This window comes from Stylophora pistillata, chromosome 8 (genome assembly GCF_964205215.1).
Source record: "Stylophora pistillata chromosome 8, jaStyPist1.2, whole genome shotgun sequence".
Lineage (NCBI taxonomy): Eukaryota > Metazoa > Cnidaria > Anthozoa > Scleractinia > Pocilloporidae > Stylophora > Stylophora pistillata.
In genome coordinates this window covers 30,062,672-30,082,195 of record NC_142526.1, presented here as the reverse complement: position 1 = coordinate 30,082,195, position 19,524 = coordinate 30,062,672, and the positions used below count along the sequence as shown (strand labels likewise).

Below are 19,524 nucleotides of genomic sequence, written 5' to 3'. Positions count from 1 at the left end.
ATGAAGATGGGGGCTAGCCGTTGAAAAATGCGCTTCTAATTTTTTTTTTCTCTTTTCTCTGGCCATGATGAACTCACGACTGGATCAAACATGTGAACTTATCTCCACAGGTGACAAATAACGAGTCTGGTAAAGCCTGGAAGACCTGGTTTGACTCTGAAGCACCAGAAGATGCGCCAATACCTGATGGCTACCAGGGCTCTCTTGACACTTTTAGGAAACTTTTGCTTATAAGAGCCTGGTGCCCAGATCGTACCATAAACCAGGCTCGGCGTTATATCACTGATGCCATTGGAAAAGAGGTGAATTCTGTCGAAAGCGTACTTTGCTATGTAGTAATCATATTATTTTTCTCACTCGGGGGAAATGATCGTCATATTAGAAAGGTCGAACTTTTTTTCTAAGTTCCAAACAAACAGGTTGCTCAGACATTTATGTAAATGGTTACACATCTGGTCTATAGTACAGAGTTTAAAAACAGGTGGGACATTGTGAACAATACCAAACGAATTCGCGGGTAAGAAAAAACAGTTCCACAGAAGGGTTTCATCCATGTGCTCATACAAGACATAGCCACAATACCCTTTGAGCATATTGCCTGGTTTTTTATATTAGGCGTTGGCCAAAATTTCAAGATTCTTAACTTCCAAGCTCGATCACTGCAATTCTCTGCTATATAATGTTATTAAATACATCATCAAAAAGCTTCAATCAGTGCAGAATGCAGCCGCCAGACTGATTACACGGTCTAGGAAATGTGATCACATCACTCCCATCCTCTTCGATCTTCACTGGCTACCTGTCTCTGAACGAATTAAATTCAAGATTCTTCTACTTACTTTCAAAACACTGCATCGGCAAGCTCCCATCTTTATTCAAGACCTCATCACTCGCTACTCACCTTCTAGATCGCTTCGTTCATCCTCTACGCTCAATCTGAGTCCTGTTAGTTTTAACCTTAAGACCCATGGTTCTAGAGCATTCTCCGTTTCAGCCGCTGAACTCTGGAACAAATTTCCCGACAACATACGCTCATGCGAGAACTTAAAGTCTTTTTGAGCATAAACTTAAAACCTACCTTTTTCACAACTTTTATGTTAGCCATTAGGGAAATAGACTTTATATGTTTTTACTTCAATTTTAAGTTTATTTACTTTGATTAACTTTAGTTTTAAATTTCCTCTCACTTGTTAGGCGCCTAGATCTATCATTGGATAGGCGCCATATAAATATATTATTATTATTATTATTATTATTATTATTATTATTATTATTATTAAGATGGGTGCAGGGTGTGGTCAGAGTTAAACTTGCTTGTCTTGTTCCCACAGTACGCTGAAGGAGTTATTTTGAACCTGGAAGTCATGTGGGAGGAAAGTGACGTAAGGACACCCATGATTTGCTTCTTGTCGATGGGTTCTGATCCTACGGCGTCCATCGAGGCTTTGGCCAAGAAGCAGAGATTAGGTAAGAAAGTTAATGTTCCCCCTCACCAAATGATCCATTGTGAGGATTGTGAATGATCACTCGTGGAAAGATTCACTCCAAGCTTACATGTAGATCTTAAGGCAATGTTTCTCTAAACGTGTTGTATTGTTTTTTCTCTGGTGAATTCGATTGCAGAGCTGTATTTAAAGACAATCTTCTTGAAAATTCCAAATCGAAAAATTTAGTTTGAAAAAGAGTACAGCACTATTATCTCTGAATTCAAGATAGCATCCGAAACAAATGAAAAACAAAATCTTCGTTATTTGTTCTGTAGAAGATATTGCTTTGTAATTCTTAGGCTTAAGTGAAGCGTTAGTCAAGCAAAGATGATCAAACGACAAAATTTGGTTATTTCTCGCACAGACTGCCGGGCCATCTCTATGGGACAGGGACAAGAGGTGCATGCGCGGCGTCTATTGGCACAGTTTATGAACGAGGGAGGCTGGGTATTACTTCAGAATTGTCATTTGGGACTCAACTTCATGGATGAGTTGTTGGAGACGGTATGTATTAACTCGTTTTTATGTGTATGTTTCTGTCACTTAGTTCTTTTTAAGGTCTTGATAAAAGTTTTTTATTGTCCGTTGTCGCCTTGTATAGGTGGTATTGACCAAATCTTGTTTAGATATTAAATGATCACAGTGAAATGAAATAAATCAGATGTTGTTACATTTGGATTAAATTTTGATGATTTGCTTTAAGATTACTACAACAGAGAATGTCAACGAAAAGTTCCGTTTGTGGATCACGACAGAAGTTCATCCGAAATTCCCGATAACTCTTCTCCAGTCCTCTATCAAGTTTACCAATGAACCACCTCAGGGCATCAAGGCGGGTTTGAAGAGAACATACGCTGGAATCACTCAGGTTTGACCGGGAATTCAACGGGTTGCCAACTTACATGACAAATCTTTAGCCTCTACAAGAAATTGTCAAATTATTTAGCAGCAGGATATAAATTCAATGTCTTAAAATTACTGAAACATTTATTTTTGTTGTTACTTTTCTCCAAAGGAGAGTTGTCCTCGATAGGAGAGCGATTAAGAAATTTAAGGGCACTGAAAAATAAAATGATACGAAGAAAAATCATTATTTTGGATTTTAAATCTACAAAGTTTTAGAAAAAATTGAGTGGTTGGAAAAAAACATCTAGATAAATTGATGAAAGTGTACACATTTCAAGTGAAGCACTACTACATTGAAAGAGCCAATGCAATTCTAGCTAATTGGCTTGTCAGGTGGCTTTGATGAACCTTTAGGTTACAAGCAGTCGATTGTTTCACTTGGATGTCGACGAAGCGTGACTTTTATTCTAATAATCACCTTTGTTCATCTATTTTTCCTCGTTAGAAAGCTCTATCAAATTCTCAGATGCACTTTTTGAAACGAGACTTATTATAAGGTTTTCACTTATGATGCACGATCCTTCACTATGTACTGCGAAGGATCGTGCATCATACGTATTTAATACCGCAGTTCAAAATATATGAACTTCATATATTCATTGTATATAAGGTTTTCATTACTAAATCTGCTAACTTTACTTTGCCGTAGGATCAACTTGATGTGACTAACATGCCACAGTGGAAACCCATGCTATATGCCACAGCCTTCCTGCACACCATTGTTCAAGAGCGACGCAAATTTGGTCCACTAGGATGGAATATCCCGTATGAGTTCAACTCTGCTGACTTGACGGCCTCTGTGCAATTCATACAAAATCATCTTGATGATATCGATCCAAAGGCGGTAAGAATATAATTTCAATCCCATGATTTGTACTCTGTTTTCCATCATCGTCCAGAAAGCAATATTTTGCCCTCCTCCTTCAGTAAAAGCTATTTTTGATATTCTCATTAGCTCCAACTATGTTACCTGTAGACTCAGCGGTTTCGATAACTTTTTCATACAAGCGGCGGCCGATCATGTAATAGGCAGCTGTGCTGCAAGGCGAAAACCAAACACGTGAGCCTGCACATTGGCTCACGTGATAGACGGCAGTGAGAGACCTTCCAGGCGGCGGTAGACCGCCGGTAACTGACTTTTATTGAAACTCCTGAGATTCGGGAAAAAAAATTAAACATGCAATTTCCTTGGGTAATGATTATACCTTCCAAATTACTCTTATAGGAGGTCTTGACTTCTCGTTATTTTACCAGTTAAATTTCATATATTTACAGATCTACTTGTTTTGATGTTTTTCCTGCCTCTCACTTCATGCTATGACAATGAAAGATATATCTTAATTAACTCTTTCACTCCCAGGATGTTATTTGCAATTCTCCTTACTGTCAGCCATACAAGTCTTATGATGTTACTCTGCAGAATTTGTTATTGGATCAACTAATAATCCCATCACTTGTCCGCTTGATATGATATCGTATTGATATGTATTGTAATGTAAGGAGAAATTCTGTCTTGGTCACTCATGGCAGTGAAAGGGCTAATTGAAAATTAAATATTTGGTATTTCATGGTTTAGTTTCTTTGACAGGGTTTTTTTTGTCGTTTTTCATTTTCTTCGTTATAGATCTGTTTAGTCAATTTTCATTAATTGGTTATTGTAGTCCATAAATGAAATCAACTTTCCTGACACTGATCTCAGTTTAACATTAATTTTCTGTAGCAGTCAATCTGCGTATCAACGTCTTGAATCCAACCGTTTTTCTCCTTTGCCCACCCCTCTTAGGGTGTTTCGTGGGTGACTGTACATTACATGCTCGGTGAGGTTCAATATGGCGGGCGTGTCACAGACGATTTTGACAAACGTCTGCTGAATACCTACGCCCGTGTTTGGTTCAGTCAAGAGATGTTCAAGGAAACCTTCAAGTTCTACCAAGGCTACAACATTCCTCGTTGCTCACAGATTGCAGATTTTAAGGCTCACATTGACGAGATGCCGTTGTCGGACACTCCAGAGGTAATAGTCCATTTTACAGTTGTGTGCTTGGTTGCTAAGCCTTTGAACGGGAGTGAGGCTAGGGTTGAACTTGTTGTGATACAAACCTTGCTGCATTTCAAATGTAAATCACTTTGTTATCATGCTAAGTAGATACAGGTCTCTATCACAACAAGGTCACCTTCAGCCTCACTCTGAATCAAAGGCTTGGCAACCAAGTACACAACTGTAAAATGGCCTATTGATGTTTACCTAAATAGAGTGCATTTCGATTGAGTGTAGTAAAACCAGAAGAGAGGAAAATACTTACAAGCGCCATGATCGTGACTGGCAAACACTTGAATCCAAGTTGGATTTTCAACCATCAGTGAAGTTTAGTGATCATGAACTAGTGAGAAATATTTCTAATGCTACTCTGTTGGGTTTGGACATTGCTAGTCACCTATCGTTTATTCAACATGTGGATAAAATTTGTAACAAGCTTTCGCAACGTATAGCGCTTCTCAGAAAAATCAGAGTTTATCTGCCTCTCAGGCAAAGATTATTATGTAACAACTTGATAATTCATCCTAGAATTACCTACGCTAGTGTTATCTGGTCAGTCATGTTGTGATAAAGAGTCTTTGAACAGAGTATTAAAGCTGCAAAAAAGGGCGGCTAGGGTTATTCTGTCTGCAGGTAGAGATTCGCCATCTGTACGTTTATTTTATAAGTTAAAATGGATTCCTTTTTATGAAGAAAATAAGATAAGCTGTTGTTCTTTAGTTTTTAAACTTATTAAAGGTACCTTTCCCAATTACTTAATTAAAAATTTTACTGTTAATAATCAAGTCCACTCTAGAAATACTAGGTATGCTAGATTTAATTTAGTTTGCCCTAAGTATATACGCGAGAGAGAAGGTGGAAAGTCTTTCTTAGTTAGAGCTTGCGGACTATGGAATAAATTATCTCTAGAATTAAGACGTAAAATTTAGAATTTAATTCATTCGCCACGGGAATGGCAGGAAAAAGGAACAGAATTTTCGTCCCAATTGACACCTAACCCCTTTTATACCCACCCCACCATCCCACCCCAGGGGAGGACATCCATCACACAGTAAGCTTGTGTGTGAGAAATTAACGTCTCCTACCCCCAACCCTGCAGGAGACGGGACCTCCATTTATTCGTCCCTATCCGAGAAGACTAGAATATCTAACCATTTCTTGATGTTATAGAAAGGTAGCAGATTCTTCTCAATTATTTTAAGACCTTGAGTGTTGGTCCAGCCGGGGCACGAACCCTCGACCTCCCGGACAACAGTCCAGTGCACTATCCATTAGGCTAACTGGGCGGCGGTTAAGATTCTCTTCCTGCATTTAAGAAGAGTCTTTTTAATGTAATTTTTAAAGAACAGTGTAGTCTAAATCATTTTACTATTTAACTTAATATTTACTCTTATTTTTAATTGAGGGCCACAAGTTCGTTAGCTTTTAGCTGTTTAGTGCCACCCTGTATAAATAAAGTGTTTACTCACTTACATTACTTACTTACTAGGTGTTTGGTCTTCACACAAATGCTGACATCACATATCAAACCAAGACTACCTCGGATGTTTTGGAGACCATTGTGAACATTCAGCCAAAAGACAGCGCTGGAGGGTCTGGGGAGACACGTGAATCACTCGTAGCGCGTCAAGCTACAGAGATGTTGGACAAGCTGCCTGCGGATTATGTTCCTTTTGAGGTAAGACTCGTATTATGAATTAACTCTCCTACTTCAAAAGGTGATTTACAAACCTGCTTTAAATCTTTATATCAAACTGTGTTTTCTAACGTATTGTCAGTGAAACGTGGTACTCTTAGAAGTAAGGGTTTCCATAAGCAGCTGCCGATGATGCAATAAGCCGGCTGTGCCCAGAAAAGGGGCTGTATGGCGAAACCCAAATACAAGAGGCTGCTCACAGACTTAACCGACGGCGTTGATAGGTCACATGGGCGTAAATGAAAATCTAACTAGGGAGTCACAGGCATCTAACTTAGCGATTAAAATGTCCGAATCTATTGATATAATTTTAAGATGTAGTCTCAACACGTCCATATACCAAAATTAATAATAATAACTTTTATATAGCGCTCATATCCCGAGCTTATGGCGCTTTAAAACACTGTGCGGGAGACTTTACCAGACTGCTAAGCAGTTTACAATCAAATAAAGGCGAATCTAAGGGCCTGATTACATGAGCCGAGCTGGCCCGGTTAGCCGGGCTGATTTCTTTTGTTTTCACGCTTTGGCGAACACCAAAACAAAAGAAATCAGCCCGGCTCATGTAATCAGGCCCTAACAGATGCCCCCTCCCCACAGGCTAGACCACATCACAGGAATCTCGTGAGAGGGTTCTTTAACGTCCCCTGCCTAATTAATTAATTAATAGATGCAGGAGACGGGACCTACGGTTTATTCGTCCTTATCCGAGAAGACTAGAATGTCTATCCATTTCTTGATGTTATAGAAAGGTAGCACATTCTCCTCAGTTATTTTAAGACCTTTAGTGTTGGTCCGCGCGGGGCTTGAACCCTCGACCTCCCGCATAACAGTCCGGCGCTCAACCAATTGAGCTAACCGGGAAGCGGTTATGCTTCCATATCTTAATTATGGTAACTTAGTGTAGAAATATTACAAATATTTTTTTGTCTAAATTTATTCATCTTGCTTGTTTTTCTTTAGTGGGAATCTGAGTTTACAAGCTGGTTTTAATTAGGTTGCCTCGGCTTTTATAGGTCTTTATTATAATTAATAATTGTAGATTTTTTTCTTTATGCAAGGCAAATGAAACGAAAAGTAAGAAAATGTCTCTCACATTTCATTTCACTGAAATTGTGAGGAGACGTTACGTTTTGATCATCTCCGAAAGTATAAGAATTACATCCGTGCAAGTTAAGTGCACAGTTTCCTGAATGAATGTAAGTTTCAAGCCCCAGACCGGACCAACACTCAGGGTCTTAAAATTACTGAGGAGAACGTGCTTCCTTTGCTGTGACATCTACAAAGGGTTATACATTCTAGTCTTCCCGGATAAGGACGAAAAACCGTATACCCCGTCTCCTGCATCTCCTCTGTGCCGGTTAGCAGGGGATGTTAAAGAACCCACACACTTATCGCAAAGAGTAGGGAACGTAACTTCCGGTGTACAAAGTTAAAATGTATAAAGTTAAAAACGATCTGTGCCCAAATAATATTAAGAACTTGTTTGACATTGACAATAATAGTAGATATAATTTAAGAAACAATGATTTCATTATTCCCAGAGTAAGCACAACACGTTATGGTAAGCACTCTCTTAGGTACTTAGGTCCTGTAATCTGGTCTAAGTTAGATGGAAAAACAAGAACACTAAGAACGCTACAAGAATTTAAAAGTAGTTTACATACATTAGATATACAAAGTTTAATCTCCTCGGACAATTGCAAGAACTGTATTTTATGTAAATCTTAATATTTTATATTATCAGTATTGTATTTCTAATCTTTTAGATAATTTTAATTACACAGGGTAGGGCAGTACATATATATATAGGGTCAACTATACGGCGCAGGATTGCATATCTTATGCGTTATATATATATATATATATTAGATTAGTTTAGTTTAGGTGTCCTTTTTTGGTTGGAAACTGCTATTATTATTATAATAATTATTATTATAATTATTATTATTATTATTATTATTATTATTATTATTATAATTTTTTTTTTTTTTGTGGTCTGGCTTTGATTCTGGTGAGGGATCCACTGTAATTGGCTTTGCTGTAGTGGTCTCTGCCCAAGAAATTAGGCGAGGCTAAATACATACATAAATAAAAAGGAGTCTCTTTAATTACTACAGGTTAAAGCACGCCTGCAGAAAATGGGTGCTTTGACATCCATGAACATTTTCCTCCGTCAAGAAATTGACAGAATGCAGAGGGTCATAACAGCTGTGAGGAACACACTGGTTGACCTTAAACTGGCCATAGATGGTACAATCATCATGAGTGAAAACTTGAAGGACGCTTTAGATAACATCTATGATGCCCGTGTCCCTGCTCTTTGGAAAAAGGTACTTTTTTTTTTCATTTTGCTTCAAAGCTTTGTTTGATTTGATCGATGAATGATGTTCAGCTGTTTTATTTCGTTTTGTGCTATTTTGAAATTTTGGAATTTTTAAGTCTGGTAGCCTTTGTTCCAAAACATTCACTTTCAGAAAGAGTCTAGGTGCAGAGAGTCTATTGTGAGAATGAGTTCTTTTATTAAAATATAATTTTCTCATTTAAGCCTTTGAACTTGCCCTCGTTTAAGGCAGAGGCATTAAACATCACAAAAGTGGCTTATTAACCTAATTTGGGGTTGTTGTAGACAAGATCAACTGACTAATGAGTTTTCCTAATCTCCTTTCCCGTTTGCAGGGTAATGTTATCTAAGGAAAAGTTACACTGAATTCAATTTTTCTGCCTTAAGGGTTTAAATATCACTCTTTCTTTATTGTAGATCTCGTGGGACTCGACGACTCTTGGCTTCTGGTTTACTGAGCTGATCGAGCGTAACAATCAGTTCCACTCGTGGTTGTTCGAAGGCAGACCTAACGTGTTTTGGATGACGGGATTCTTCAACCCTCAGGTATGAAGCTTGGTGTTTGTATGTTAGTTCGTTGGCTTGCTTGCTCGCCAAGAGCTCACATGTATAAAAGTGTTATAGGAAATTGTGGAAAACAGCTTCGGGAAACCAGGTACTCACCAAAATGACTTTGGAAGATGTTATTTCTCATCTCTGTGTTGGCTTGGGTAATTCCTTATGAGAAACACTGGAATATGTGCACTTGACCTGGAATACTTGAGGCGAACTTCGCCTGTATAAGTTTTAAAGATTATGTGGCCTGCGAATCCAAGTAAAAAAAACTTTAGAAGACGAGAAAATATAAATTGTCAGTTAATTCTGAGGAGGAATGAGACTATTCAACGCCTTGTTCTGTGCATTGTACGGACGATAAATTGCTCTTTCACAGCCAATACTTTGTTTTTATTCAGGGTTTTCTGACAGCAATGAGACAAGAGATCACGCGTGCGCACAAAGGCTGGGCACTCGATAATGTTGCACTTGCCAACGATGTCACCAAGATGATGAAAGAAGATGTGGGGTCATCGCCACTTGAAGGAGTCTATGTACATGGTCTGTTCTTGGATGGCGCAGGATGGGATCGACGAAACTGCAGGCTCACGGAGCCTCCCCCCAAAGTTTTGTTTACTGCCCTACCTGTGGTGCATATTTACGCAGTTAACACTGCTACCTTGCCAAGAGACTACAAAGCCATGGAGGCACTGAAATTTTATGAGTGCCCTGTCTACAAGAAGCCGAGACGTACAGATTTGACCTACATTTTCTGCTTGAACCTGAAGACTTCACAACATCCTGATCACTGGATTCTGCGAGGTGTTGCTTTGCTGTGTGACACCAAGTAATGTTGCATGACATTTATTTGCGCCCTAATTGTAACCCCGACATTGCGTTACATACGATACGTGGTTTTTGTTTTTGTAAACTTTGTAAAATGACACATGTTGTAAGTGTTGTTTCTGCTTTTTTAAGTTCACTGAGTTTTGGATTTCTTTTTTTGGTAAGCTCAGTGGGAAAAAAAGTTTGTTTTAAATCTATTTTTGTGTTACATTGTAAAGATCGGTTCTGTATTTTTTGATGCATACTCAAAGTGTGATAAAGTAATGCATTAGTCGTCTGTGTTTCACAGCAGTTGTACGCATTAGATGCCTCAACTGTGCGATGTAAGGAAGAATGAATTTATTTATATTTATTCAAAGAAAGTGTGAATGACAATAAAATGAAGTGAATAAACTTACCTGCCTCTTTTCCGTTTCGAAGTTGGGAAAAACTGAGGTGGTAAAAGGGTTTTTCTGAAACTGTTAGTTCGCTACAGATTTTAAAAACCAGCTTGAAACTGATACTGGCATCCTTGCGTTCAATTTGGTCTGTGAACGATTGCTTCTCTCAGAATAGAATCAAGTGCAACATAGCACTTGATAGACTGTTTTGTCCAAATAAATTTTTCTTCCATTTCTGAAGTAGATTCACCGCTCATCCAGCAAGACGCAGGGATTTCATTAGAAGCCGGCAACTGGCGAACTCTGGCGGCTACTCTCCACAACGGAGCCGGCTACCATGGCCATTTCACTTCCCGGTTTTTGCGTGTTTTTCGGTGTTTGTTGATATTTTGTCACCTTTTTGAGTTATTTTTTTTAAAAAAAATAACTATATGTTATCGTATAGATTGGTGTAGTGTAATCTGATCAGCGCAATTTGGTGTATCTCTAAGCAATCTGATTGGCGCATCTTTTTTTTGGTGTACCTCAACGCAATGTGATTGGCCCAATCTTTTGGTGTATCACAAACCAATCAGATTGTAGTATTTTTCGATGTTGCACCAATCAGAGCGTTCTCGCTTATTTGTGGTTTGACAGGTCTTCAAATTTCAGCGAATCAACGCTTGAGTCGGAGAGAGCGGTTCGCGAATTAAGGAAATGTATCAGTCGTGTTGGGAAAGTGGTGGAGTTGTGATCGTTGTACGACTACGCTTATTCTTCCTTCTGAAGGAGACTGAGTGGAACATGAGAAAAATTTTGAATCAAATATTACTTCAGATGTTGATAGGAGCAACTTCAGGATATTTCATTGCTATATATGAGTTCATCAGCGATTCCAATTTTGAATTTCGCTCAAGGAACGAGGTAAGATGACATCTACAAGAGTTGTAAGACCATCTATTCAGTGTAATGGCTCATGTCCTTCGTGAGGATTTTATCGCTATGCCGGATCTGTCTGGATTTGAAAGGTCGTCAGGAAACTTTTTCTACCGATTAGCGAGTTAAAACGTGCATGTTTTGTGTACCGCTCCTTCACTTACGATACACCGTCAGCTGGAGGCCTAACACGAATTTAGCGCTATAGCGTGTTGTTTCGGAAAGGCTAGTTTTATTGACTCTGGTAAATCTTGCGCAAGATATTTGCGTAAATCATATTTTATTGATAATCTTTTTTTTTGCCATATGGTTGTTCTTTTAGCAGCGGTTGAAACGACCACCAAGTTACATTTACTTTCTGCGTCGACTGCAATGTTACATATCCGTTTCTTTGCTTCCAAACTCCTCCATGAATTAAATATTGTTTAAACAATACTTTCCCGTTACAATTGCGTGTTACTTTTTACTCGCCAGTATGGATTAGATTTTTTTAGATGAAATGCCATTTTCCAGTAAACAACGCAAATTTTATGACATAAATCTACCTCAATGAAAAATATTTCACAAGGGACAGAATGGTACGGTCGGTTAATTTTCCACGCAACTCTCACGTGCGTAGACGTTTTCTACCAATAAAATTCGCTTATAGCTAACCTGGACTTTACCCCATTGCGTGTCAATTTCCTTTAAACAACCTGCATTTTATCACGTATTTCGCACGCAAAGGGCAAAGTCTAGATAGGCAACAATCAATTAAGTAGCCCACCTTATTATCCTTTGAAGAATGATACTTTCTCTTGGTTCAATCTACTTTCACTTGTTCGAAGAACGGAGACCGGAAAATATCTTTGTCCAGAGGCTGTAAGAGATAAAATAGAGCTTTCCACTGCAAAATTATATGGAAGAGTATTTTGAGGCAACCATCTGTTACTGAACAAGAAGCTACACGGAGCCTATATTTGGGCCGGATTTGTGGATCAGCGGATTGAATTGAATTGGTTCGAATTGAAGGCTTTGCTGTTTTAGCAAAATCGCTGTCGAGTGCTTTTCATGGTTTGTTAACATGGAGAGTTATGGAGACTAAGACTTCGGAACAAGTTGATGCCATCCATGACAATTTGGAATTACTAAAATCGCCGGAGGAAAGGCGGGATCACTCAATAAAATTTGCATTTGAACGCGATGACTTTATTTACAAGGATTTCTCTTGTTTACATCTAATAACAAACCTTTGAAGTTTTGTTTGCCTCGGAACGATATATCACAGAAGGCATTTTATAGACCTCAAGTTTTTTGACTGATTGAAATTAAAGGTATGTGGCAGTGACTTCCACAAGTTTTTTTTTTTTAGTGAGGAAAGTACAATTGTTTTGTTCGCAATATTTATTTACGGATGGTTTCAATCGCCAATGTTTACATAAGATGGTTGTTTTAATTAATCGAATTAAACAATCGGCCAAAAATTTTACTGTTCCCAAGGGTTGTTGTTTTCATCAATACGTTAACAATTGTAGTGATTCACAGTATTAGGTTTGTACTTTAAATAAATATATTTAAGTTCACTCGAAAGATGAGTATAAACTGTAACAAGGTTATCGTTGATGCGTGGCCAGTACTTCAAATCTGACTGACACTCGATGCTAAAACTCAACCTCGTTCCCTGGATATGCCACCACATCACTTTACGCCAATTAAAAACTGCACGCTATTGTGCATTTTCTTGCACGGGAAAAACCAAACAGAATTTCTGATTCTGGCCCTTAATGGTCAGAATAATAACTAGGACTTTGTTTCTGACGAAGGAACGGCAATAAGCACAATTTTAAGCTACGAGCAGGTCGTTGTTTGGTCTCGTCATGCAATGTTGGAAAGAGAGACAGAGCGTTGCGTGACAAGTTCAAATTAGGGCTGTGGAGGGGACTGCAAGGAGCGTTGTACCAATGCAGGTTATTTTTGCCAACAATTATTCACACACCAGCATCAGTTATATAGTGTCCCATTTCAACCTACGTATCCAAAAAAATAACTCCCGCATGCGTTGCATGCCTATGTTTGTTTTTGTTGGGTGATTTTTGTACCAAGTACTAACTATTCAATCAACAACACGATCGGTTCGCTGTGCGGCATGTTGAACTGACAGAAGAGAAAGACTGTTGACAAATCTGCCTCGATTACCGCTGAACTGTCTTCCGCCTACTTTTGTCACAATATATGCCCACTTCCGAAATAAATGAAATCCCTGAAGACGGTTCCAGTTAACAAAGGAATCCCTTTCAAGAATTGCGTAGCCTGTTAAGTTCTGTGGGCGGCGGCTGACCTTTCCCCGTTTCCCTTCAAAATCATGTGAATCGCCCGACAATCCTTCAAATGAATAAACCCCCCCTTGAATGGTTTGTTAAGTGAAAAGGAGGCGGAACGGAATTGTGCGGAAGTATGCGAAGCGGAACGGAATTGGCGCGTTGTTGTGTTGCTGTTTCTATTTTCTGCATTAAATGAAGAACTTTTCTGATCGTCAAGCTGCTTTCCTTCGTTCGATTCATTTCTCTGTTGTTCAGCTCTGAAATTATACTAAAACAGTTATTCGCCTCAGGTTCGGTGAATATTGTCGAATAATTGTTAAATATATATATGTATAGTCGTTAATGAAACTCTCAGGCTAACAAAGGTGCACCGCGCCAGGAGGATCAATAAAGATTCGCAGTCCAAACCTCACAGCCAACACGAACGTAGAAAGTTTAAAAAATTGCGAGGATGGACAACTTCTGACGTAAAAAATATAAAACACTCACTGATGAGTGGATCAACTTTTGTTGGTCTACGAAACAGGCTGTATTAAAATTCATATGTGCGTAACTCGAGTAGTCCTTTTGCTTCAATAATCGCTCCTTCACTGTCGAGCACTGTCCTGGATCCTACGTTACCTATTTCGCTTATATATATATATATATATATATATCTTATTAGACGTTTTGTTGTGTAGTATCGCTCAGTATTTTAACGAGTTGTGCCGTTTACGGGGAGTGCGCGACAGAAGTATGCGAAGCGGAACGGAATTGGCGCGTTGTTGTGTTGCTGTTTCTATTTTCTGCATTAAATGAAGAACTTTTCTGGTCGTCAAGCTGCTTTTCTTCGTTCGATTCATGTAATGAACTTGAATCTATATTTGCCAGCCATTCTGACTCTTCGTCGTCGGAAATATGATTCAAATTGTCCGCCACTTTTTTTTTCTCGTAACTTCTTCGCTTGCGCGATGCGAGAAAACCTGTTTAACCGGTATTACAATAGACGAGTACAAATACCGCATGATATTTGAACTCGTCTATGGCGTTATTTGTACTCGTCTCGGTGTAGTACACTCAGTTGGATAATAAAAGTAAGTATACATCACTGTTTTACGGATATCAAGTCTAAACCTTCTATAAGTATACATATATATACATACATACATACATACATACATACATACATATTTATATATAAAGATATATAGAGGGATTGAACTTCGTGTCCGTGAAACAGTGCTCGATACAAATAGTAGAGCGGGTATAATGTGTGGTAGGCGGGAAAAAAACAACTACAGATACATCCCTACAGACCTGTTTCGTGGTTGCCCACTCATCAGGGGATTTTAATGGCAGAATAATGCGATACCATAGCTTATATACTATACTAATTGCTACTTAACATGGTTTATGCAGTGTGAAAAGTGTCAAGTCAGCTGTTGCGTAGGAGGGCTTTGTTTCTGTGTCGGCAGGAAGAGACGAGTTCGTTACGCTTGTGGAGTGTTGATAGGTCTGGGTAATAATAATAATAATAATAATATAGATCAATTTCTATAGCGCATTTCCATGTAAATGCTCTAATGCGCTTTACAACACTGTGCGGGGGACTTTTCCAGACTGCCGGCGGCAGTTTACAATTAATAAAGGAGAAATTTTTACAGATGCCCCCTCCCCCCCTTCCCAGTAAACAGGCCAGACCACATCACAGTAATCTCGTGATGTGGGTTCTTTAACGTCCCTTGCCGAAATTAACTAATTGATAGGTGCAGGAGACGGGACCTCCGGCTTTACGTCCTATCCGAGAAGACGAAGCAATGTGAGTGAAGCGTCTTGCTTAAGGACACAACGTCAAGCCCCAGCCAGGACTTGAACCCGGGCCATCTGACCTAGAGTCCAGCGCACTGACCACTGGGTGGCAGATGATCAGGAATTTCTCTTTAAGGTTTAGGTTGCATCGTTTGCTTGAGCTGTTGTAGGGCAGGTGGAAAGATAGGATGCGCCAGGTGATGGAATAATCGATGTTGTTGTCTTTAAGTGTCCAGATGTGTTTGCTGAGTTCGGTGGAGTTGCTGTGTTTTGCGTGTCGGAATGATGAGGTGTAGTTGTTTTAGCGGGACTTAAGTCCTGATTGGTCGAGCACTCATGCTCAATTGCAAGGAGATGAAGTTGGAGAAAATTCATCGAGTTCCTGTAGCGGAACCCTTCCTCGGCAACAATATATGGCCCAAGGATGGCAAGATCTGTCTAAAGAAGAAATGGCCCTATCGGATATCGACACTTTCAAACCGTTGGATTTTAACGAAATTTTTTGAAGACAATAAAAAAAAACCACAGTGGAAGGGTAATATCCACGATGAACGAATTGTGGAAGTAGGAAGCCGACGAGCCTCTAAGTAAACTTCATAATGTATTGAAGATCCTTTCGAACTTCTGTCATGTCACTGTACCATAATTCAGTTTCTTGTACAAAATTTTATTTCGAAGAGTTTCTCCATCTACTTTGTTTTATTTTTAATACTGAAGCTTAGCATTAAATTAGGTTCGCTGCTGCTTGCCAACTGTAGATTCCAATATCTTTAGCAAAAGTAGCGCGCTTTTCTGAAATGAACATGGCACATAGACCACTTCTATTCAACGAGTTTCCTTGCAGTTGAATAAGGTGGAGCCTCGATTCACCTTAGGAGATGAATTTTTTCTATGTCGCTAAGACTCAAAACGAAACCAATTTTGTTTTTCACTATGCAGCTTAGCTTTTCCTCCCGTATTAGGGAATCTTGCCTTCACAAGAAACACTAGTCTAAATATCAACTGTAATCTTACCAAAACAAACATTTTTGTTTTTCTTTTGTTTTTCTTTTTTTGTCTTTCTTTTTTTTAGTCGCTTTTTTTTTCCTTATTTTAATTTTGTGTTTTGCGTAGTGTATACGCATGCGTGGTACCAGACCCTTCAATATAATCATTTAGTAATAACCTTAGTAAGGCTGCCCTCTCTTTTTCGCTGTCGATGATTATTATGGGCAGCCTGCACTCTTTCCATTTTTCGTGTAATATTTGTTTTTGTGTCGTGTTAATTAATGTAGGGTACAAATAAAATTGCTGTTGTTTTTAGTCTAATAATAAAATACAATTTTTATGTGGAAATTAGTCTATTGTTTCTCGTCAGTAAGTATAACTGAATTAGCTGAATTGTAATTAATTAATTGTTACAGTAATTAGATAAATTAAAAGGGTCTCTTCAAAGGTCTACCATTAACTTCTGTTTTCTACAAGAGCACCTCAAAAATTTAACAAACTGTAGAACGCTCCGATGCTTTCCCACGTGGTAAGATCTACTTTGTATCCAATCTGTACAATCGATTCCAGGAATTCGAAGTCCGCCCTTTGTTCTTGTTTAGAACAGGGCCAACTCGTAAGTTCCTCCATTGCTCTCCCTAGTAATTATCCCAATCGCTCTCCTCTTTCGCCTCAGTAGAAAATTCCTCATTGCATCCTTAAGACTTTTGTTCCTTACTGTGTAAATCAGGGGATTCAAAGCAGAGTTTGAAAACACCATTGCTATGGACCAGGGCTGCAAAATAGAGTAAACTCTTGGGAAAGGAACTTGTGTCGGTTTGATCAAAATTCCTGGTATCAGAGACAGCAGAAGAACCATGCTAATAACAAACATATCGATAGCGGTCTTCTTTTCTCTCCGTAACACCGCTGTCAGCGTCAGTGAACCAAACGATTGTCTAAGTTCGCTGTTGTGACGGCGGATCGCGAGGTACATTCTAATGTGGTTTATAGTCGGGATAACTATGTACATGGCCAGTAATGTCATAGAAAATATTATTTCCAGTAGCGAGGACAGGAGCAATTGAGCTAAGATGGTCAGCAAAAACCAACTAACTCCAATAACAGACACCGTTTTTACTGTCCCTAGGAAAATAAGAAGATCTAAATATCAGATACCTCTTGTGAGGTCTTTTCCACATCAGCACGTAAATGTCTCTTGTTAATTGCAAGAGCTAAGAGAAGAAAATTGTTTGCGAAATAATTTTTATGGAAGGAAAACTTGTCAAGTACACTTTTAGAGGAAACCTTACTGATGAAAACTAACTTCCTTTTAGTTCATCCTTTTCATTTATGTCTGCAAATTTCATCATCCAGGAGTGTTTCATTAGTAATCTGGCGAGTCTTCTTGTTCAAAAACTAGCGAGTCAGTTCTTGGGAAAATTTGATTATTTGATCTACAGCACAGTCTCTTGAAAGTATTTTCAGTGGCAGTTACGTTTGCTACTGTAAGTCAGGTTGGATATTATAGAAATTACATTATAAGACGTTTGCACTGATAGTTAAGTCATGAATACGCGAAAAAAATAGGAATAAAATACCTTCGATAGTTACGCCCAAACGGTAAGCAATTGGTCTAGACAATGCATTGAGGCGATCAAAGCTGATAAAAGTTAGAAAAGCAAAGGACCATCCAGATGTTAACATTGTAGACGCATAGAAAGCAGTGAATAGGTCTTCTTGATAACTGCATATCGAGGAAACACGGTGAATAATCAACCGCAAAGCGACGAAAATTGGTAGAGATGTTAAACCAGTGAGGCAATCTGCAGCGGCTAGGCTACACAGCAGAATATTGCATGGCTTCTGTAACGACGGAGTTTTAATAATCGTCACAAGTAGGAGCAAGTTGCTACAGATTGCGAAACAACACAAGGGAACGGTAACTATACGGCAATGAGGACATCGTTTATGTAAGAAGCTGTGTTGTTCTCTGGGAGACCAAACCACTCAGGCACACCACAAAGGGTAACTTCGCTTTCTTCTTCACTCATGTTTTCTGTTAAAAAAAAAATAAAAACAAAAACAACAAATCGTCGTGAGATAAAGAAAGATGTTAGTAGCCTTTTAACGAGCACGAGGCAAAGAAAAGTTGACTTCCCATGAGGAATGAAGGTTAGTAAGTTAAAATAAAACACTTTGTTTTAAACACGTTTGCCCCATCAACAAAGCTTACTTCCACAAGGGGCGTGTGGTCACAGATATTAAATTTAAAATCTAAAGATCGCATGAATCTAAGATAATTACTTTTAGTTTTAGCCTGTGAAAATGATTCGCAGCATCAAATTTCTTCAGGGAGTGAGTCCCATAGTTAAGCACCATTTAAAGAAAAGTTATTTTCAGGTAAAAGCAAATGCAACGAGGTAGAGGATCCCCTGAAATTGCATTGAATGGTCACTCTTTTTGAAAAAATCTGAAGGTTTGGCGTTCGAATATATACTTAAGAAATGCAGAATCTTTCTTCCTTTACGTCGTATTGTCTATCTTCCTTCGGTATGGTAATGATAATCTTTAAGTTAGAAAACTTGCTTCCGAAACATAGCTACTACGTGGTAATGACTCAATATCCCACTAAAGGCACACTACAAATAAGTCTTGGCGTAGGAAAGTAACCTCTTTCATACCCAGGTAGCATTCACCATTTTGTTTCCCAAGATTTGCTTTTCCAAGATTTGTTTTTTTGTTTCCGACAATGCAAGAGCAAAAAAAGGTATTTAGCAATCCCCTATTCTGTTTAACGGACACTTAATTTCATGACAGGAATTTTCACCGTGGCAGTAAAATGTTTAGTATAAACCATAGTTAATAGAGGGGACCTCTATTAACTATGGTATAAACCCAAAGAGTTTGAAAAAAAATTTCTGGCGAAGCGATTTGCTCACGCTATATCAGCGTGCACTATCGGGATTTTGAGCACGCTTACGTATACTGAATTTGATTGCGTGGCTCTGCTACTATGTTCTAATATTTCCTAATCGGCTTCAAAATGGCAGAAAACCCCAACACAGTAATTCACAGTCAGTCTGATATCACTACCAACGATCAAATGACACGTGCGAGCCTGACCGGCAATTATATTCGTCATTTAACATTGTACTGTTTCAATGAATTTTCCTTTATATAATGTGTAATGTAAAATAACCCTAAAACCTCGCATGCTGATGGAAAAGTTTAATTCATACTTAAACATGATGTTACTGCTTGTTGGGTGAAAATTTGTTTGGACTTGCACCGAAGATGTAAAGCTAGTGTATAGTGTAATTA

General features: G+C 38.6%; 1 protein-coding gene and 1 pseudogene across 2 annotated transcripts in view; one reads left to right on the top strand and one right to left on the bottom strand.

The window, feature by feature from the left end:
* The window catches only part of LOC111322569 (dynein axonemal heavy chain 5), a 67,247-nt gene extending 56,999 nt beyond the window's left edge, over nt 1-10,248 (top strand). For both annotated transcript variants that reach the window (XM_088731069.1, XM_088731068.1), the window contains exons 85-94: nt 111-302; nt 1,332-1,467; nt 1,852-1,991; nt 2,191-2,355; nt 3,043-3,237; nt 4,177-4,407; nt 5,921-6,109; nt 8,248-8,460; nt 8,889-9,017; nt 9,425-10,248. In XM_088731069.1, the coding sequence (XP_088587195.1) occupies nt 111-302; nt 1,332-1,467; nt 1,852-1,991; nt 2,191-2,355; nt 3,043-3,237; nt 4,177-4,407; nt 5,921-6,109; nt 8,248-8,460; nt 8,889-9,017; nt 9,425-9,856 (2,022 nt within the window). In that variant the 3' untranslated portion in view covers nt 9,857-10,248. The remainder of the gene's footprint in view (nt 1-110; nt 303-1,331; nt 1,468-1,851; nt 1,992-2,190; nt 2,356-3,042; nt 3,238-4,176; nt 4,408-5,920; nt 6,110-8,247; nt 8,461-8,888; nt 9,018-9,424) is intronic.
* Nucleotides 10,249-15,342: 5,094 nt separating this feature from the next.
* LOC148725807 (trace amine-associated receptor 7e-like) lies at nt 15,343-18,339 on the bottom strand (annotated as a pseudogene).
* Nucleotides 18,340-19,524: the final 1,185 nt, after the last annotated feature.